This window comes from Neolamprologus brichardi, chromosome 9, assembly GCF_056152115.1.
Source record: "Neolamprologus brichardi isolate AB-2024 chromosome 9, ASM5615211v1, whole genome shotgun sequence".
NCBI classification, from domain to species: domain Eukaryota; kingdom Metazoa; phylum Chordata; class Actinopteri; order Cichliformes; family Cichlidae; genus Neolamprologus; species Neolamprologus brichardi.
The window spans coordinates 38,789,611-38,808,819 of record NC_142112.1 but is presented as its reverse complement, the minus strand read 5'-3'; the positions used below and the strand labels follow the sequence as shown (position 1 = coordinate 38,808,819).

At 41.8% G+C, this 19,209-nt stretch overlaps 2 protein-coding genes across 4 annotated transcripts in view; both read right to left on the bottom strand.

Annotated features, from left to right (window-relative positions):
* LOC148101642 (protein NLRC3-like) overlaps positions 1 to 7,264 on the bottom strand; it is a 148,407-nt gene extending 141,143 nt beyond the window's left edge. For 2 of the 3 annotated variants that reach the window (XM_087846585.1, XM_087846586.1), the window contains exon 1: positions 6,983 to 7,264. In XM_087846585.1, coding sequence (XP_087702711.1) covers positions 6,983 to 7,259 — 277 coding nt within the window. In that variant the 5' untranslated portion in view covers positions 7,260 to 7,264. Of the gene's footprint in view, positions 1 to 604; positions 2,431 to 6,982 lie in introns of those variants that run through there. The other variant, XM_087846587.1, reaches the window with a different exon arrangement.
* LOC148101640 (protein NLRC3-like) overlaps positions 1 to 19,209 on the bottom strand; it is a 91,150-nt gene that overhangs the window by 28,618 nt on the left and 43,323 nt on the right. The window lies entirely within an intron of this gene.

Genomic DNA, 19,209 nt, shown 5'->3' with positions numbered 1-19,209 from the left:
CACTCCCTGCTCTCACACACCAACTCCAGACCTGCATTCATCTTTTCCCTCTGAACCCCCCAAACATACAAACCCTGAGCCACCACCATTGCCCTTTCACTGACTGCCCCACTCCACCATTTGATCTTAGATCTGAAGACGCTTCTCTCATAAGAGGTGAAACATCTTCAAGGAAACTTAAAGAAGTCCAGACGCTTTTCTTTCCAAGCTCCTTAGACTACGGTGACCTGGATGTCTGAGAACCTTCACAGACTGATTTTACAAGAACAACTTGTGTCAAAAATCCCTAGCAGTGCCTCTCTGTCACACACACAAATCACTACAGTTACAAATTTAATAACTTAAAAAACCTCAGAAAAACAGAACTGAGCAAAACAAACAAACAAACCAGAGAACAGGTAAGAACATTAAAACCAAACAATAAATGAGCAAAGTAGTGCATGATAAATATAGAAGACAAATACAAAGTGCAATATAGAAACACTGGGTAAAAAGAAATGAATTAATCAGTAGAAATAAATATATAATAAACAAATAAAAAGCTTCAAAGCTTCTTCTTGAGAGTTTACAACCTCTCAGCCTGAGGAAGAATAACAATGGAGACATATTATTTTCTTCATCTAGCATTATTAAACATATTTGTTCATAGATTCACTTACAGCACTTTCTTGGAGGCTTTGACCACTGGCAGCAGCTTCAAAAATGCCTTCTCTGAAGCAGAGTATTTCCTCAGGTCGAACTCATCCAGATCTGATGACAGTAAGATGAAGACCAGAGCCGACCACTGAGCAGGAGACAGTTCATATGTGTAGAGACTTCCTGATCTCAGGGACTGTTGGATCTCCTCCACTAGAGAACGATCATCCAGTTCATTCAGACAGTGGAACAGATTGATGCTTTTCTCTGCAGACAGTTTCCCACTGAGCTTCTTCTTGATGTACTGGACTGTTTCCTGATTGGTCTGTGAGCTACTTCCTGTCTGTGTCAGCATGCGTAGGAGATTCTGATTGGTCTGCAGTGAAAGACCCAGGAGGAAGCGGAGGAACAAGTCCAGGTGTCCATTTGGACTCTCTAAGGCTTCGTCCACAGCACTCTGGTAGAAGTCTTTTACAGTAAGTGTTTTCTGGAAAATTTTAGAGACAGGAGATTGTTTCTTAAGCAGGTTGACTCCAGAGTTGATGAAGGTCAGATAGACATGAAGCGCAGCAAAGAACTCCTGAATGCTCAGATGGACGAAACAGTAAACGACATCAGTGAACATGTCGCACTCCTCAGCTTTAAAGATCTGTGTGAACACTCCTGAGTACACTGAGGCTGCTTTGATATCGATGCCACACTCTGTCAGGTCTGATTTATAGAAGATCAGGTTTCCTTTCTGCAGCTGATCAAAAGCCAGTTTTCCCAGAGACTCATTCATCTTCCTCCATGAATCTGTCTCAGCTCCTCCATCATACTTGATGTCCTTTGTTTCTAGGTGAAATAGCACAAGGCGTAGGTACAGCTCTGTGAGGCTCTTAGGCAGATCTTCACTCTCTTTGTTCTTCATGACAAACTCCAGAACTGTAGCAGTGATCCAGCAGAAGACTGGGATGTGGCACATGATGTGGAGGCTTCGTGATGTCTTGATGTGGGAGATGATGCTGCTGGCCTGCTCCTCATCTCTGAATCTCTTCCTGAAGTACTCCTCCTTCTGTGGGTCAGTGAACCCTCTGACCTCTGTCACCACGCCAACACAGTCAAGAAGGTTCTTATTGGCTGCTGCAGGTCGTGTGGTTATCCAGAGGCGAGCAGAGGGAAGCAGTTTCCCCCTGATGAGGTTTATCAGCAGCACATCCACTGAGGTGGACTTTGTAACATCAGTTAGGATTGTAGTTTTGTGGAAGTCCAGAGGGGGTCGACACTCATCCAGACCATCTAAGATAAACACAACCTGGAAGTCTTCAAATCTGTAGATTCCTGCTTCTTCGGTTTCAGTAAAGAAGTGATGAACAAGTCCCACCAAGCTGAACTTTTCCTCTTTCAGCAGATTCAGCTCTCTGAAAGTGAATGGAAACATGAACTGGAAGTCCTGGTTGGCTTTGTCTTCAGCCCAGTCCAGGGTGTATTTTTGTGTTAAGACTGTTTTCCCAATGCCAGCCACTCCCATTGTCAGCACTGTTCTGATTGGTTCATCTCTTCCAGGTGGGAGTTTAAAGATGTCTTCTTGTCTGATGATTGTTTCTGGTCTGTCTGGTTTCGTTGCTGCTGTTTCAATCTGTCTGACCTCATGTTCATCATTGACCTCTGCAGTCCCTCCCTCTGTGATGTAGAGCTCTGTGTAGATCTGATTCAGGAGGGTCTGGTTTCCTGTTGTAGAAATCCCCTCACGCACACACTGGAACTTCTTCTTCAGGTTTGACTTGAGTTTGAGCTGACACTCAGGGAGAATCTCTGCATGAAGATACAGCAAATGATACAAATGAGAAAACTGCATTCTGGTTACTGTGGTTCTGTGTTCAGTTTACTGGACTCTTGCGCTGTGTCCCATTTCAGGGTCTGCACGCTTGAAGTACGCATTTTAAGTGTGATTACGTCACCGCCACGCGACGACGGCTGTCCCAATTCGAAGTGTACTTCAAATGCATACTCCACATGCGCCGTCGATTTCCCCAAATATCAAGCGTGGTCCGGTGCACGCTTCGTGGTCCCATATATCCCACAATTCATAGCGCGGCGGTGGGTGTGGATAATTTTGCCGCAAAATACGGCAGAAGGGAGCGGCCAAGTGTGAACTGTCAAAAGTAAGCACTGAATATGACGTCACTTATTCATGTGCGAATGTTTAATAGTGAAGAACATTAAAACATTGCTGTTGGCCACATGTCGGCAAAGTTGTGTGACATTAGTGATGTTTGTACTTTCAGCGTTAACTTGGTTTTAAAGCCTCTACTTCTAAATATACATATAGTCGACCTTAATCTTACAGAGAATCTGATGATTTTATGGATAATTAAAGTCAGTCATATATCCACAAACACAACAAGCTGAAAGTCAGTGATTGAGATATCTATATATCTATACATATACATACACATATATACATATATACATATATATATACATATACATATATACATATATATACATATATATACACATATATATATATATATATATATATACACAATCATGTTTTACAGTCCTGTGGTCTCAGCCTCAGATACTCAACTAATCAAAGTGATGTCATGACAAAAATGATTGACCAACAAAACATTTTTCTGCTTCATTTATGTCAAACAAAGCTGTATGTAACGTGTCTCGCGGTTAGTATCATGGTTGCTAGGCAACCTGAACAGCGCGACGAAGCATATACCGTCCCATTTCACAAGCCTCTCACTTCCGCACTTCTCGTACTTATAGTACGCACCGTCCGTAGTACGCGTAGTGCGGGTACTTCAAGCGTGCAGACCCTGAAATGGGACACAGCCTTGGTGTCATGATCCAGGTGAGTCTGACTAACTTTCCACAGCATCAGCTCTCCTCCCCTGGGTGGAGCCCTCCTCACTCCTCCCAGCTCCTCACCTGTTGCCAATTACTCCAGCAGTATTTATGTGCAGCGCTCACAATGAACCTTCTCCAGACTGTCTGCTTACCACAGTCAGTTCTCTGCCTCACATTTTGTCTTGTGCTCCTCAGCTTGTTTCGTGTAACCCTCTTTTCCTGTTCCCTAGTCGGCACCTGGATATATCTTCCAACTCTCGCCATAAGTCACGCCTCAGGATTCTGGCCTGCCGCTGCTGGTAAAACTCACTCTTGCAAACTGCCCTCCTCACCTGCCTGCCTCCCTGTGCACCCACATCTCACTCTGTACCCAGATTTAATTCATCTCCTCCAGCTGATCTCCACCTGCAGCCACGTAAGACCTCTTAGTTTTTAAATCTTGGACTCATTCACTACACTGTGGCCCACTCTGATTATTATCTCCTTTGTTCCAGTGATCCTGGATAGTTTCTATCCGCCCGTTTCTGCCCCTGTTGTTCCTTTGACCTGCCTCAGCTTATGTTCTGGCCTCAGCTCTGCACTTCTCATAATACCTCGCTTGCTGTTGAATTTAGCTGTGATTCAGCTTTCTCCGTCAAGAAATCTAGTAAAATACATTTCTGTTAAAAGTCACTCAGCCTCCGGTTTTTGGTTCTGCGCTTGAGTCCTTTTCATGAGCCATTGAGCCCTGACACTTGGGTTATAACTGAGGGCAGGTTTTATAGAGACGTATTCGATTTAATGTTTATTTATACAGCACCAAATCAATACTAGCAACACTTCACATATTACATGAACAACACTATGGAGCCAGTAATGAATAAATATGTAGAATATATAAAAGAATTTCAATTATAACAACAACAGTCACCCCATTGTGCTTTATATTGTAAGGTAAAGAACCTACAATAACACAACAGACAAAACCCAACTATCTTTTTGGGTCCTGAAAACTGAAGGCTCTGCCTCCCATTCTACTTTTAAATACTCTAGGAACAACAAGTAGGCCTGCAGAGCGAGAGCGAAGTGCTCTAATAGGGTGATATGGTACTACAAGGTCATTAAGATAAGATGGGGCCTGATTATTTAAGACCTTGTATGTGAGGAGCAGGATTTTGAATTCTGGATTTAACAGGAAGCCAAAACAGGAGAAATCTGCTCTCTCTTTCTAGTCCCTGTCAGGACTCTTGCTGCAGCATTTTGGATTAACTGAAGGCTTTTCAGGGAGTTTTTAGGACTTCCTGATAATAATGAATCACAGTCGTCCAGCCTGGAAATAATAAATGCAGGAACTAGTTTTTCAGCATCACTCTGAGACAGGATATTTCTAACTTTAGAGATGTTGCACAAATGGAAGAAAGCAGTCTTACATATTTGTTTAATATGTGCGTTGAAGGACATGTCCTGGTCAAAAATGACTCAGTGTTAGTATATGTTTGTGGTATTCATTTACCTACAGGTTCAGACATATTCACTGTCCTTGATGGCAAACATCTGGACAGGGCAAAGCAAATGGCACAAAGGAGTGTGTGATGTTTGGTGAGGCATGTGTGCCTCAATCCCTAATAACACTGGGGAAGAGGGTCTTTTACAGAAACAGTTAATAAATTGGGAGATTTAATGATAGAGTGGGAAAATATATCACACACCTAAAAACTTCCTTATCTTAACAATGGGTTCTTATGAGAGAGTAGCTTGATGTAACTAAAGTTGAAGTTTTCTTTGCAGATGAAAAATGATTCATTTCATTTCTGTATATGATCTCATATAGTGTTTTCTTTTATGATATAACTGCCATCCTTTGAACAAAGGGTGGAGACTCAGATGGAGAAAAGATGACCATAAAATGTAACTTTCTTGTTTCCTTCTGACTATAGGGAAGATGCACATTGTGAATTCTTTGAGTACAAATGGTGCCTATGTTCAGTAGTTAGAAAAGAAATCTCATGTGTTTTTATGTGATTCTTAATTAATAATTCTTAAATCTTAATTGTGGTATCACAAAGGGTGGAATGTGGTGGCAGATTTCTTTTCTCATATATTAATCACATATTTAATCGTATCACATTAGTTATAGTAATATCACTTTCTCACTTTACTATAGTAAGAGCTCTCCTGTCACTAGTTTACATGCATGTGGAAAGTTAACACAGTGAGGCCATTGTAATGGGAGACGTTAAACAGATAGTGGGACTCCTTCTGCTTATCAGGGATGTAAATCTTTAGGTGACGGCCAAGCAGAAAACAAGGTTATAATTCTCTCTGTGAGGGAGAAGGTATAGCCCGCCGTGAGAGGGGCCAACATGTAAGAGTTTGTGGAATGTTCTTTGTCTGTGTGTCTGTATATAAGATGTAAGGGCGGTGCCACAATTCAGAGATGGTCCTGGTGTTTCACTGGGATGCTCTCTCCACATTGCAATGTGTTAATTAAACCCACTTCAAATCAAGCTCACTGGGTGTGTTGCAGGTTATTGTTAAATTTTCCACGACACAATCTTACATATTTGTTTAATATGTACATTGAAGGACATGTCCTGGTCAAAAATGACTCCAAGGTTCCTCACAGTGTTACTGGAGGCCAAGGTAATGCCATCCAGAGTAAGAATCTGGTTAGATACCATATTTCTAAGCTTTTCAGCGCCGAGTACAATAACCTCAGTTTGATCTGAATTAAGAAGCAGAAAGTTAGCGGCCATCCAAGTCTTTATATCTTTAAGACATTCCTGCAGTTTAACTCATTGGTGTGTGTTATCTGGCTTCATGGACAGATAGAGCTGGGTGTCACCTGCATAGCAGTGTAAATGTATGCCATGTCTTCTAATGATGCTGCCTAAGGGAAGCATGGTAACGGGAGCGTTGCCAGCAGAAGGCTGAAGTGGAATCTCCCAGAAAGCTGCAGAAGAAAAAACGTGATCTGAGATTTCAGTCATATGGAGAACTGTGGCTTTCCTCTAACTTTTGACCAATCACCTTAGTGTCCCGTTTATCAACCATAATAAAAAGCATTTACTGTCTGGGCATTTTTCTGTTTGGGTCTCCAAACAGCAGAAAGAAATGGCAGCCATTTTTTTTTAACTTTACCTTCAACTGGTAAATAGATTTAAGAAAAAGCACTTTGATCATATTTGTGACATGTCCCAAACTGTTGTTGTCGCCTCATTTATGTTGATAAAACAGCTCTAAAACCAATCGGACAATATAAATCTGTAAAATGGGCAGAAAACCTGCTGCTGGTCCCATTTTAATCAAACCAACCCAAAGAGCAGATATTCATGTGTACACAGGAGGTTATTTGTGCAGATGCATAAAACACAAACTGTTGGCTTTCTGCAGTCTCTCACTCCTGAAAGTGTTGGCAAGTGTTTTGGATTTATTATTTATATGGATGGTAATGGCACCTGTGTAATGTTAACTAATGTTTTTATTGTTTGTGTGTTTTTTGTTTTGTCATTCCCTGACTTACCTTTGGGATCTGGGATGGTTTTATTTAAATTCTCCAACAGATCATTCTTGTTTATCCTCCCCAAAACGATTTTAGCGACTTCAAAAGTGTTGATAGAGTAGGTCTCAAACATCAGATCCACTATGTCCGTGCTCTCTGCATTCTCCAGTTTACTCGCTGGGATTGCTGGTAAACCTTCTAAAGACCCCTTGTTCTTCAGATGCCACTTGAATTTTTTAAAGTCTTCACGTTCCAAATCGTCCAAAGTCCCCAGAAGGATTTCTTTAGGTGTCGTCATCTTTTACCCTGTAAGGATCCGATAAACACAAAGACTGTAACAACAGCTGGAGAGGTAATAGTCTGATTTTAACAATTTAACATGATTCTAACAGCAGTTCATCACTACCACCAATAAATTTCTAAGGCTCAGAATGCAACAAAATTGCACATAAAGAAGCACATAGAGAAGTATCCAAGTAACACTTTGCTACAATATAAAACAAACTATATAAATAAAGAAAATATATAAACTAAACCCGTCAAACGTTTTAGAACAGCCCAATTTTTCCAGTGTTTTTGTCACGGTTTGCGAGCCGTGTGTAAATTATTAAAGGACCCTTTATGCTGGCAGCTCAGATGCAAGTGAGTTTATTCATCACATGGTGATACAAACAGAAATGGCGAAGGTGAGCATGGAAACTAAGCAAAAACCTAAACTGGGAAAACTAACAGTACACGAATATGAAGAAGTACACGAAGGGAAGACGAAAACACAGAACACAAGGGGTGGGAGCAAAGCACCACAACACATCACTATATAGACAGTTACACAGAAGGCAACAACACAGGGCGGAACAAATGGACAGAGAAGACTAAACACAGAACAGAGTGCACAGAGAAACAAGGGGGGCAGGGAATCAAAACCTAGGAAGCATAGAATAACTCACAAACAAAACGGACATAATACAAAAATCACAAAGAACTGAAAACACTAGAGCAGGAGACCCAGGACCCTGACAGATACGCAGACGAACCAGCAACTAACAGAGGCAAACACAAGGCTTAAATACACAGAGGGATAACGAGGGAATGAGACACAGAAGGAGGACACAGCTGGGAGTGACTGACAAGACGAGACAGAGGAAACGCAAACTAAACACACTGACATGAGACACGGACCTTCACAACAAAGCAGGAAATACATAGACTGAACTTAGAGGTACAATAAAACACAGAACCAAAACCTAAGAATAAACAAAGATACATCATGAAATCAAAGATTAACAATACAAAACAGAAAACACTGAGTCACAGACCCAGGATCGTGACAGTTTTATTGAAAATATCCTTTTTATTTCTCATTGCACTCTGAAATGAAAGCGTAGTACAAATAAGCAGTTGGAGTTAAAAATAAATCCTGAAACACATTTATAGACCAAAGTTTATTCTAAACGTTTGACTGAACACACCCGTGGCTTCTGTCTACTATAGAAATCAAATATTCTCCCACATCTGTAGCAGATGTTCCCATAAATGTGGACCTTGTAATAATAATAATAATAATAACTTTATAAAGCACTTTCAAACAAAGTACTGTACAACTAAAGAGACAAATAAAATAAGAGCAATACAGGTAAAAGACACAATACAAGTTAAAAACAATAAAAATGTAAAAACTAAAAGCCACAGAATTAAGACATGTAGGATCGGGTGAACAAATGTGTCTTCAACTTGGTTTTAAAAACCTCCACAGAGCAGCCTGCCGAATATCTTGAGGGAGGTTGTTCCACAGAAACGGGGCACGAAAAGAAAAAGCTCTCCAATTGTCTTTGTTCTGGCTCTAGGAACTTTTAGAAGACCAGAGTCCTGAGATCGGAGAGCACGAGATGGAACATAAAGGTGTAAAAGGTCAGAGAGGTATGAAGGTGCCAGTCCGTTTAAAGCCTTGTAGGTGAGCAGCAGGACCTTAAACTCTGCTCGAACCTGACAAGGTAGCCAGTGAAGAGATCTCAGAGCAAGGCTAATGTGCTTAAATTTCCCAGTTCTTGTTCAAATGGGAGCAGCTGCATTTTGCACCATCTGTAGACCTCTAAAACTTTTCTTTGGTAGCCCAGAAAGAAGAGCATTACAATAATCAATATGTGAAGACACAAATGCATGGACAAGAACCTCTGCAGTGGTGCTTGACAAAACCTGTCTGATTTTGGCGATGTTCCTCTAATGATAAGGGATGGTCTTTGTTATCTCTTTTACATGAGATTCAAAGGAGAGCACCATGTCAAACTACACGCCCAAGTTTTTTACCTTGTTCCTGCAATTTATGACACTGTCATCAATTTTCAAGATGAAATTTTGGGACAAGTGCTGAAATTTGTGTGGCCCAATGACCATCAACTCTGTCTTATCAGTATTTAGGAGCAAGAAATTATCTGATAACCAGCCCTTAATTGCAGATAGACAAGATTCTAGTTTAGAGACTTCAGCACAATTTTCAATGGTTAGAGGAACATAAAGCTGCAGGTCATCAGCGTAACAATGAAAGGTTACATTAAAAGAATGTAAAAGAACACCAAGAGGCAGCAGGTACATAGAAAACAGCAGTGGTCCAAGTACGGAGCCCTGAGGGACCCCATGCCTCACTGCACAGGTCTCGGAGAGATCATTTTTAAAACTAACAGTCTGAGACCTCGCAAGCAGGTAAGATCTCAGCCATGATAAAACATTTCCTGTAACTCCAATAAAATGTTCAAGCCTATTCATTAAAATGCAGTGATCCACAGTGTCAAACGCAGCACTTAGATCCAGCAGTAATAAAACTGAAGTGCAATCGTTGTCTGCATTTACCAGCAGATCATTTACCACTTTGACTAAAGCTGTTTCTGTGGAGTGATTTGGTCTAAAAGCAGACTGAAATGCTTCAAACAGATTGTTTGTTGACAGATGCTCAGTGAGCTGCTTAAAAACCACTTTTTCAAAGACTTTAGATAAAAAAGACAGATGTGAGATGGGTCTATAGTTTGCGACCATGTCAACATCCAGTCTGGGCTTTTTCAAGATCGGCACTACCACAGCTGATTTAAAACATTCAGGAAAGACTCCGGTCGTCAGTGAAGTATTTAAAAGAAACAGAATGTAGGGTCCTAATGCTGACCACAGTTCCTTTATAGCCCAGGCTGGTAGAGGATCCAAAGAACAGGTTGTACATCGAGCTGCTTTTACAACCTTAGTTAATCCAGACAGGGAAATAGAGATGGACCAATATTACGTATTGGTATCGTTCCAATACTGACGTAAATTACTGGATCGGATATTGGAGAGAAATAAAAAATGTAATCTGATCCATTAAATATCAAAACTTGCGACACGGCGTAACTCGGCTCGTAACCGTAGCACGTCACAGCAGTATGTGTCACGTGATAGAGCGGCTGTGTGTATTTGTAGCCTCGCTACCAACCCGGCATTTCATCTCCAAGAAAGTGATCCCAGAGAGAAGTAAAGCAAATGTGTAAGTTCATCTCTGAATGTTTGTAAAGCATTCCCTCGTTAAGCTTAACAACAGATATATGGAGCGACTGCCTCTCTCTCTCCTGCTGCTGCTTCAATCATGAAACTGATCAATGATCAGCTGATCGGCTTTTCTGTCGCGAGTCCGTCTCTCTTGTTTGTTTTTCGCCCACTTTGCACCAGAAAGAGGAAACCAGCGGCTGAACAACAGCAGCACTTTTAAGCTTGATAAGCTGTTGTTAGAATTTATTTAATATTACTTTCTACACCAGGATCTTTTTCTAGCCGACAGCTGGTAACTGTGCAGGGGCGGATCTAGCAAAGTTTAGCCAGGGGGGCCGCTAGGGCATGAACAGGGAAAAGGGGGCACAAAGACATACTTTTCTTTCTTATTCTCATTTAAAATGTCGAGCTTTTAATAAATAATTATCTGAATCTTACACCCAAAGTTTTAATCTGATGTAAAATGTATAGAAGTCCATTACTGTATATAGTAACTGTTAAGTCTAATATACCCTAGTAAGCTATAGGACTTTTTCCTTTGGGAAGATACCATCTGTGCAGTCTGCAGTTCTGTTGAAGAAAGATGTTGAATCTATTTAATTATTGTAGAAAAATAATTTATTTCTGTGCATTTTTTTCACACTGCATCAAATTAAAGTTGATTACGTCGATTAAGCATCATGAGGTGGAGGGTGGTTCCCTATTTTTTATTTATTTATTTTTTTGCTGGGAGTTTTAGAGCCCTATTAGTTAGGTTGCTTACTCTTTAAAATACCAGAATAGGGAGGATGGAGTAGGTTTAAGTTTATTAGATTGATAAAAAAAGCAAGATATTTAAAAAACAGTTTTATTGATTAAAAAATACACTATATTGGATTCATATTGGTATCGGCAGATATCCAAATTTATGATATCGGTATCGGACATAAAAAAGTGGTATCGTGCCATCTCTACAGGGAAATAACCTTGAAGTCAGAGAACAGTTTATCAGCACCAACAGTCAAAGCAGCCGAGTAGTCTAATGAACAGCTTGAGGAGGGAGTAATCTGATTCCTAAGTGTTGCAGCTCTGTCTCTGAAAAATGTAAGAAAGTTATGAGCCATCAGATTAGAACAGCAGAGAGTTGACTTACTCTCTGTAAGTTGCGCCACTGTGTTGAATAAGACTTTTGAGTTATGTTTATGGCTCATGATGAGATTTGAGAAATAATTTGCTTTCACTGCCGACATCGCTGATTGAAGAGAAGACAATGAGTCCTTCCAAGCCTGGAGAAATACTTCTAGTCTGGAAGATCTCCAGTGACGCTCGGCTTTTCTACAATTTCTTCTCAAGTTCAGGAGCTCCTCATTTAACCAGGGCATAGGGTTCCTTTTTTGACATTTCAACTTCTTTACAGGAGCAACAGAGTCCAGTAGTTCAACAAGTGTATTATTAAGATTCGCAGTCAAGGTGTCCACACGTAACTCCTGGGTAAAAATAGGGTCCAACACATCAGGTAGATGTAATTTAACTCCAAGCAATGCTTCGGGGCTAATATAATGAGATGATCTGAGGGGGCAAGTTTCCCCTCTCAGAAGCTGGAGATTTAGGGATTGAAATATCAAATAATATTGCTGAGTGGTCTAGAATAGGTAAAACACAATTTTCAGTCATTGATACATTCAGTCCGTAGCCCAAGACAAGGTCTAGGGTGTGGCCCTTACGTGTTGGCCCAGACACAAATTGTGTGAAGTTTAAGGAATCAATTACATTCAAGAAATCTTTGACCAGGGGTTTATCCTCACAACACAGATGAATATTAAAGTCCGCCACTATAAGAATCCTTTCATAGTGAGCAATAAAACATGTCAAGAAGTCTGAAAATTCCGAAATAAACAAGTCATTATATTTAGGTGGACGATAGATGACTATAATTAGAACCACAGGACAGCCTAAAGTCAGGAGTTGGGACTCAAATGAGGAAAAAACACCAGGACTTTGTATCTGTTTGCATTTAAAACAGTCTTTGATGATAGAGGCTACCCCGCCCCCCTCCTAACCTGGGGGAGCTGAAGAAGCTGGCATCGAAGGGGCAAAGTTCCAGTAAGGAGCCACTTCACCAGCGCGCAGCCATGTCTCAGTTAGGAGCATGACATCCAGCTTATGAGTACCAAAGAAGTCCCGAAGAACATGAGTTTTATTTGATACAGATCTTGTGTTTAAGAGAGCTAATTTAACTGTCTGTCCATCCGTGGTAGCAGGCAGTATTTGTAGGTTCATATTTGCTCCACCTCCCCTCGTATCCCATCGGCATGGTGACCAATAAAGCAGCTTCGGGTGAGCGTGCTCCGATGACGTCGGGTAAACAGGAAGAAGGCAGCGCTGTTTGAGGCCAAAATAAAATCCCAAACAGCCGGGGTCACCGATGGTAAGGACCATGTAGGTTGCTTTGCTTTCAGTCTTCTGTCCAGTTCAAACCAGCTCGATGGGGTTTCAGTCTGGAGACTGTGCTGGACACTCCATGTTTTCAAGCTCACCATCTTGTTCTTTCTTCCTGAGGCAGTTCTGGCACAGCTTGGACTGATGTTTGGGGTCATTATCGTGCTGTAGGATGAACCCCTGACTGTACTTTTGCCACCTCTGCTCTGCACTCACTGTGTTTACAGTGGCTTGCAAAAGTATTCGGCCCCCTTGAACTTTTCCACATTTTGTCACATTACAGCCACAAACATGAATCAATGTTATTGGAATTCCAGGTGAAAGACCAACACAAAGTGGTGAACACGTGAGAAGTGGAAGCAAAATCATACATGATTCCAAACATTTTTACAAATAAATAACTGTAACGTGGGGTGTGTGTAATTATTCAGCCCCTGAGTCAATGCTTTGTAGAACCAGCTTTTGCTGCAGTTACAGCTGCCAGTCTTTTAGGGTCTGTCTCTACCAGCTTTGCACATCTACAGACTGAAATCCTTGTCTTTGTGTTTTCTCCTCTCTAAAGATTCTTAGGCCCCTCTGCAGCCCCTAATCTCCTCAGTGAGTTCAGCTGGTGCCAATGGGCCACACCGAGTCAGCTTTGGGTAAAAGCATACCTGAGGCAGGCTTTCAGGAGGAGGCTCAGTAGCCCTCGCCTTGGTAGTAACAGCTACTTTAGCCAACTTGCTATGTATTTAAGATAAAACCTCTTCTCACTGAAATTCTGGTTTTCGTCTCCTTATTTCTGTTGTGGCTTTTGAGCCAGGTGGTGACAAGATGAAACTAAAGTGAAGCTCGTTGGTTTTCTGCTTCTCAGTTTACAGATCTGTTTTTAATGGTTTGTCAGAGCACTATAGTTCTAAACAGTGCTACATAAAATGATATGATTATATATTTTAATTATTTGTCACAGTAGTGTGAAAACCAGGATGTCTGGCCTAACCACAAAGAGGAGGAGCTAAAATTCTTTAGAGTCACTTCAGTTGCTTCAGGAGCAGAAAACAATTCAAAGTTGATCCTGAGATACAGAAACATGAAGTACAGCAGAGTCTGTGGGTACCTGCAGAGCTGCATGCAGACCCTGAAATATCGACATGATCATCAGCAGCCCCTCTCTTATCCCTGTGCACCTTTATCTAAGCTCTGAACACCAGTCTGATCAAGAACCACACCCAGACCAGCTGAACAACACACACACGTTTTTTTCCTCGTTCTTTCTTCCTCTCATCTACAGACATGCTCCTCCTGTTTCGTTCCAAAAACTCACAAAACCACATTCCAAGAAGTGTCTGTGACAAAGATCAGCCTCTTACTGTCACGAGTGACGAGAGTGAACTTTATTTAGTGAGGAGGATGAAAAACAGAAACTGCGAGGCGAGAATAAACTTAAACAACTAAGAAAAACAAACCTAAAACCAAACCCAGAGAAGTAGGGAGACACAGAGAGACAACGGAGGGCGATACGCAGACCATAACACACCAAATAACGCAGATGAACCAGCAACAGGCAGGAGAACACACAGGGCTTAAATGCACACAGCAGTAATCAGGGGATGGGAGACAGGAGGGGAACACACCTGGGAGAAATCACAACAGACGAGGCAGGGGAAACGTAAACTGAACACACTCACATAAGACAAGGACCTTCAGAATAAAACAGGAAACTCACAGACACAGAGAACCAGACAACACACTGAACTGAACAGACTCACAAGCAGACACAGTGACACCATAGACAGACAGAGGCAACACAGAGAAGTGGGAGCAGGCAGGCACAGAACAAAACCCTAACGGATGGCAAACCGAACCTGAAGACATCACAGAATAAACAAGAACACAGAATATTATAAAGAAACACAAAACACTGAGTGGTCAGACTCAGGACCAGGACACTTACAGAGCAAAGATGAGCTTTATCGTCATTGTCATAAATATGACATAAACCCTTTTAAAACAACAGCAGTAATCCCAGAGACGTTCTTGAGCCTGTTTATCATGAGACTGATCTACACCCAGAAACAGGCTCATACGCTGGATCTTGTGCTGTCTTTAGGGTTACCGGTCCTAAACATGGAAACATGTGATGCTGTTTTTTCACTGTTGTGTTTGATATATTTTTATCTCACTGCCATTTTCCTCCTCTTATTCCAACACCCCATTGTTGTGTATTTAACCCATCTGCAACAGAACTATTTTCTATTGCTTTTAAGGAGTTTAAGATCTCCCCTCGGCGATGGTACCGAGCAGATGACATCTAATCTTTATGATAAATGTCAAACTGTCCTTGATGAGGTTGCTCCTTTTAAAACTCTGAAACCACAATCGGACCCGTGGATAAACGAGGCCGCTCGTTCAGCCGGACGAGAGAGCAGGAAGGCTGAACGTAAGTGGAAACAGATGCAGGTGTGTTTCTGATGCTGAGAGACCGTCTGTACAGGTATCAGGACACTGTCAACACAGAGAAGTCAAAAGCTGTTTCTAATATTATTGAGAAATGCTCCAACAATCCTCAGCTTCTTTCTTCAATTATTTCTCCAGCTTCTCATATTAATAGTTATCAAAGATTCTACGTGAGTAAGTATATGAGGTCCCCAGACTGACCCTCTTTACTCCCACCACAACCTTCAAACAAAAGAAATGCACCAGAGGAGCTCTACACATGTGCCAAACAATTCCAAGCAAAGAAGAGAGAGACACACCCAGCCACCGGCATACATGCCAACCCTCCTGATTTTTGCAGGAGAACCCCGAATTTCAGTGCCCCTCCCAAAAATCTCCAGATTTTCCAGATTAGATTAAATAAAATTAGATTAGATTAAATAAAACTTTATTAATCCCCCAGGAGGGTTCCTCGTGGTTTTCACACACCTGAATAAAATCAACAAGAAAAGCGATTAAACAGAAGTGTGAGATGGTCGAGAGTTTACGCCAGCGTCTGGTTATATTTCAGATAGCAAGGAGCCGATGGCAGAGTTTCACTCCACCGAGAGAGCTCATGACGTAATTCTGAAGGCTAGACCGACCAGTTTCACAGGCGCTCACTTCCAGCTTACCCAGCCTTCAGAGGACCCGACCCACTTATAGACCACAAAGGCCGGGTCCTCAGGTGGATGCAGCCTCTGAATGTGGACACCCCCCTGTTTCCGGCCGGACAACAATAGCGGTGACATTTAACTTGTTCTATCCAATAAATAAACACTGCAAAATTCTATTTTTCTGTATATATATATATATGTATACCACTCCCCCAGGCCCCCCCAACAGCCCTTTTGAATGTCTCCCTAATTCTGAGGTCTGAAGGTTGGCAAGTATGGCCACAGGTGAGTTTCCTTAGCTGTGTCCCAATCCAGCGACACTTTGTAGTGTTCAATTGGAGAACAATTACGTCACAGCGACGCGACAAAGGGTGTCCCACATGCGGTCGACAAATGTGCAGTTCATTTCCCCAAATTAGAAGTGTGGTCCAGTGTAGACTTCATGGTCCCACATGTCCCACAATTCATAGCGCGGTGGTGGGTGTGGATATTTTGTTCGGAAAAAAATGGCGGATGCCTGAAGCGGAGCGGCTGAAGAGCAAACTTTTACAAGTAAGTACTGAATATTGTGTCACTTATTTATGTGCGAATGTTTAATTATGAAGAACATTAAAACATGACTGTTGGCCACATGTCAGCAAAGTTATGTGACATTAGTGACATTTGTACTAACTTGGTTTTAAAGCCTTTACTTTAACATATACGCCGTTCAATAGTCGACCTTAATTTCACAGAGAATGTGATGATTTTATGGATATTTAAAGTCTGTCAAATAGTATTTCGAGGGCATGAAATGCTAATTTGTGGGCACGAATTGGGTCTAACGTGGCAACGAATTACACATTTGTGGCAACGAAATAGATAACGTGCGCACATTATATTGATACAATTCCTGGACAGCTGCAAAGAGACATAAGCATAAGTAGGCTAAACCTGTACACCGTGGACAGAGACGGTATGATTGAGTTTGATTTTAGGCTGGGAATGAGCTACAAATGCATTTTGAAAAGCCTGCAATGCAAGGAACCATTTTTACATTTAAACAGGACACTGAGAGCCCAGTCGCTTTACAGACGTAAGTAGGACCTGGACGCTGGGATAGATTTTATTGTCAAAAATAACGAAATAGTATTTCGTGGCCACAATTGATTTATTTTTTGGACCATGTCATCAGAGGGGCTCCGTACAATTGGGATACAGCCCCTGAGATAGAAAGTGTGTGACTGTGAACTCGAGTCTCTTTATGACACATACACACACACAGACACACAAACAGGTTTGTCAGGTTCCTCGGCTCGTTCTCTGCGTTCAGTCCATTGAAGGTGATTATTGAGCCAATCACAGCTACAGAGCTCACTGTGACTCTTCTTCTTCCCTCTACAGCATAGGTGTCAAACTCTGAAGCCATACCAGATTATTAGAGCTGGCCTACTGGTATTATACAGCTAATATATATATTGTTTAGTATTAAGCTTTGCTTGTTCCATATTCAGTTTTTCAGCAAAACGTGTTTGAGTCCATAAGAAAAGATTCATTCTTAAATCTGGAGGAATAAAAATATTTCAATAAATATTAACGTTAGCCCGCGACTTTGTTCAGTTTTGAATTTTGGCCCACTGTGTACTTGAGTTTGACACCCCTGCTCTACAGTCACACAAACACACTCAGAGACTCTGACAGCAAAACTACAACAATGTGGTGTTAACACTCACCTGCCTCAGCTCCACCGTCCTCCTGCTGCTCTGAAGGAGGCTCAGCTGTTTCTCTTCCTGTTCTCACCTGCTCGGGTGGCTCCTCCCCTCTGCAGTTACAGGAAATCAGGTGTGTGTCTCTTGTTGAGACTGGTTCTTCCAGCTCTCTAGCATCACATTGGGTGTTTCCAAATTCAGGGAGAGGATGCTTCGAATGCCACATTTGTAGGAAATTATATCACATGGACGCGATGAAGGCTGTTCAAATTTGAAGTCTTCCAAATGCGTCCTTCATTTCCCTGAATTTGAAGGATGGGTCAGGTGTGTCCTTTGTGGCCCAACATATCCCAGGATTCATTGCGGGCCATACAGGAGATATTTTTCTGATAATGATAGTGATCGAAGCGGGAGTTAATGCAGGAGACGAACACTTTCAAATGTAAGTATATGAAAATCTGGTGGTACAAACGTTTTTATAGCGGGTGTGTTGTTAGGCTCTGGGCATCTGCATAGACATGTTCTTCTTTTGAGAATGTGAGGACAAACTTGAAAGAGAGACACTGTGAGAGTGGGCACATCCACACTGGTGCTGCATCTGTGCTCACCACGATGGCCTCCTTCAGAGAGATGGAGGACTCACTCTGTCTTCTGGCTGATGTAAGTGTTCAGCTTTGAACAGCTGTCGTTCCAGCTGCTTTTAACTTTGTAGTTTCACATTTGTACAGACTTTATATTTTTTATAGACGTGTCATATACGAGCCCTTAAATCGTTTTCATTATCACAGATACAGTCTACACTCTGCATCATGAGCTGGTCAAAGGGATTAATATCACAAAGGTTGTAATTCATTTCATGTTTCATGTAAACTGCTGTGAGGTCACAGTGACACCAGCAGATGTAGTTACAGCCTCTCTGTCCCCACCATCCCGAGGCTGACGGCGCTCTGTAAGCTCTTCATATAAGTTTTGCTTCTTTTTTTTTGGCTGTCAATCTTTAACGGCTGTGAATCTCAGTGACCTCCACCTCAACGAGAATTTTACTCAGCTTCCTCCTAATATTTCACAATAAAAGCTGTGCTCAGTGTTTTTGTGAAAATGTTGCTTGTGGTGTGAGGCCGAGCGTCCCAGCAGGAAGCGCCTTTATGGCTGCTGTTTGGCTCCTGTGGGACTTTCTGAAAGAGTGAGAGTGAATTCCTGGAGTGCTGCAGTGTTTCTGACAGCAGACTGAGCTCAGACGTGTCTGCCACCCAACCCTCAGTGAAAACACACCAAATAAGACGTGAACTGAAGCAACGTGGCCTTCTGCTTTGTGCTCTGTACAATAATCATATTCATGCTATTTATTTCAGACAGTAACAGCTCAGCTTCCCCGTTCTCCCCAAAGAGGCTTAAACATGGACTCCACTGACGTCCTCGCTGTGACCCAGGCCCCAAAAAACAAGTTCCCCTCAGCTGTGGACTTTCTTGGAGCTCCAGAGATCCACCCAGCAAGGTTTAAAGGTCCTGCTGGTGATTACCTGGGCAGTGTTTTACCTGTGGCTGTGTTCAAACGTGTTCACAC